Raw genomic sequence first — 2,625 nt, 5'->3', positions numbered from 1 at the left:
TTATGCATATGAAAATGCAATTCAGTCTTATAAAATTTACATAATTCGTAGTTAATATTGCCAATGATAATGAAACAAATTAAAAAGGAACAAGTTCCCAAAAATAAAAAATGCTGTTAAAAAATTCGTTCAGAATATTGTACACATTATTGCACTCAATAACGTTTTAACACTATTTGCCATGAATTTAATGTCTCTGTAATTTAACAAAATAACACTATGCTCACCATATAACATTACACAGCGATAAAAAAAATCAGATTCTTGATCCAAATATTAACCTAGAACACCTCATATATACTTTAACATTTAACTTATTTTTAATTCTGGGCATTAGTTCATTCACTCATGATAACATTTGTGTAAGTAATTAAGCAAGAAAATAAAAACACTAGTTTTCAAATCATGGGAGTGGCTTTGCATAATTGTAAGCAAAACTGTTCATATTTGTATGACAAACCTCTGTCAAAAAATCGTATTAAGTACAAATACAAGTCAATAACTCATTAATAGCATTTCTTGTCAATGTTCTGATTATCCATCATGAATGTTGAAAATTGCTGGAACAGTCTTCTTCAAATACATAATTGGGCATTGCTTATAAGCTATATTACTTTTCATACCTAAGTACGATATATGGATCAGCGCAGGCAAAACCTCCGTCAACGAACTGTTCTCGGTGACGTCTGGTACTGCACTGGCGATCTCGAGCGTTTTGTGGGGTTAAGAGGGAAGCCGGGCTCAATAACACATAACATGATATTCTACGTACAAACCGGAACACGTCTGACATTTGTTCCACTGCACGACCCAGTCATCACGTGATCTTTAACTTCCTACTGGAACATGAACCACACACTCCTATTATTTAATTTAACGAATACTAGCACGCACTCCAATATTTGGACCCAATCCCTTCCTGCATCATAAACCACACCCGCGCTTTTGTTTGTAAAACATCAACATCAGTTGACTTTATCCTAGTACACATTGAAATACTTTTTTATACTTTTCCCTTATGCATAGATCACCCTATTGGATCCTGACACATATTACATTGCTTGACCTTACTCCTATGACATTATTGACGCTAAATAACGAGATTATCCCCTTCCAGTCAAACCCCTAGCGTGCAAATACCACTATCAACACACCTCGGCCAGTGCCTACCAGATGACCGACCGCCTCGCGTACAAGTCAAAGGACGCCCAAATACGTGGCACACTTATATGGTTTGACCCCCAACTGGCCAACAGACATTTTCCACCCTCCGACCCCTACAGGATAAACAGGCCGTTCTCAGCAGTAGTGTGCAATATATCTCCGGTGGTCACATTTCGTGCCTGTATCACAGTATTAGCAGCCTCCACCACGCACGCCGTAGTATTATCTCTCTTACTCCGCACTCGCAGGTACGGAGAGTCGATCTCAATGAGCAGTCGGTCGGCTGGAATCCATTTCACTGCTGACTTTTGCACTTCATAGAAGCGCGCATTCTGGCCTGAGCTGCTAAAGTAGAAACGATGGTATGCGGCGGACCCACTAAGAACCTGGTCGATGGTTCCCGTAAAACAGTGATTGTGTATCTGAGTCGGAATTGCGTTTTCCTGCATGAGACGGATGGCAATTGCACTAGCCTCACAAGAGTAAGTGCCCCACCCCCGAATGTGCATGATCACTGGTCGCCTTGGGCAAGCCAGCTCCAACAGCCCTACAAACATCTCCTCCTGCCGACTCGACTCCCTTTCAGACACAGAGCGGTACAAACCGCCCCCCCCCCCCTTCAGCGTAACCACCAGGTCAAGTTCATTATATGTAACAGTAATTATGCTCAAATACGTCTCACATGTCTACTGCGAAAATTTTAAGAACCGATAAAGGCAAAATATTTTGAGGGCCTTTGTCGATCTCACAGTTACTAAATGTATTTCGAAAACTAATTGATTTGGCATGTGTTGTCTTCTATTTTAAAGTAAATCACTAATGAACCGTAGTGAAATCATTGTTTTCATTGGAATTGCAGCTTAAAGAAACATGTGTTTTTGGCCCTTATCTTTTCGAAATTTTAAATCACTTTTTTGTCAAAAACGTCATATTAACAATACCCAACAATACTCCAAGTCACTGCGAACGTCACATAATATGAGTGTTGTTGATGCGCAATCGATATTTTCAACTGTGAGGAATAGGAAATACAATCATATGTATGTTCCACAATTGAAAATATAACAAACATTTTCTCTAGTTGATGCTGTGTGTGTCCAAATGCTAGAGCTGCATGAAAATGTGATTAAAGTTTTAACGTATAAAGTATTCTATAAAAGAAACCGAATATTTTGCGTCATGCTATGCTTTAATCATGGTGTTTCCAGCGCTGATACCAATTTATGATGAATAACATCTACTTTTTAAAATTGGTTCTTTCCACGCAATTGTATCTCGGGCTTTCGTTCACAGTGTTATAATATGGTGCCAGTCATGTGACATATGTCAGCGCTGACTAAACAGATATCGAATCAGCACACGAGGATAATGTATTGAACACAAGCAGTGCAGTTAGGTCGTCAGGTTGCATTAACAAAAACGTAATGTGCATCGACGTTTTGTACCAATGATACAAACCAC

General features: G+C 39.2%; 1 protein-coding gene across 1 annotated transcript; it reads right to left on the bottom strand.

Annotated features, from left to right (window-relative positions):
* Positions 1-1,277: 1,277 nt before the first annotated feature.
* Positions 1,278-1,721, bottom strand: LOC127837400 (uncharacterized metal-dependent hydrolase YcfH-like). Its single transcript, XM_052364838.1, has one exon. It carries the CDS (start codon positions 1,719-1,721, stop codon positions 1,278-1,280), a length of 444 nt encoding a protein of 147 aa, XP_052220798.1.
* Between the last annotated feature and the right edge of the window lie 904 nt (positions 1,722-2,625).

Source organism: Dreissena polymorpha, chromosome 1 (genome assembly GCF_020536995.1).
Source record: "Dreissena polymorpha isolate Duluth1 chromosome 1, UMN_Dpol_1.0, whole genome shotgun sequence".
Lineage (NCBI taxonomy): Eukaryota > Metazoa > Mollusca > Bivalvia > Myida > Dreissenidae > Dreissena > Dreissena polymorpha.
This window is presented reverse-complemented; position numbering and strand designations above follow the sequence as displayed.

Coding starts and splice junctions, on each gene's coding strand:
- LOC127837400 (XM_052364838.1), bottom strand. CDS start 1,721: ATGTTTGTAGGGCTGTTGGAGCTGGCTTGCCCAAGGCGACCAGTGATC.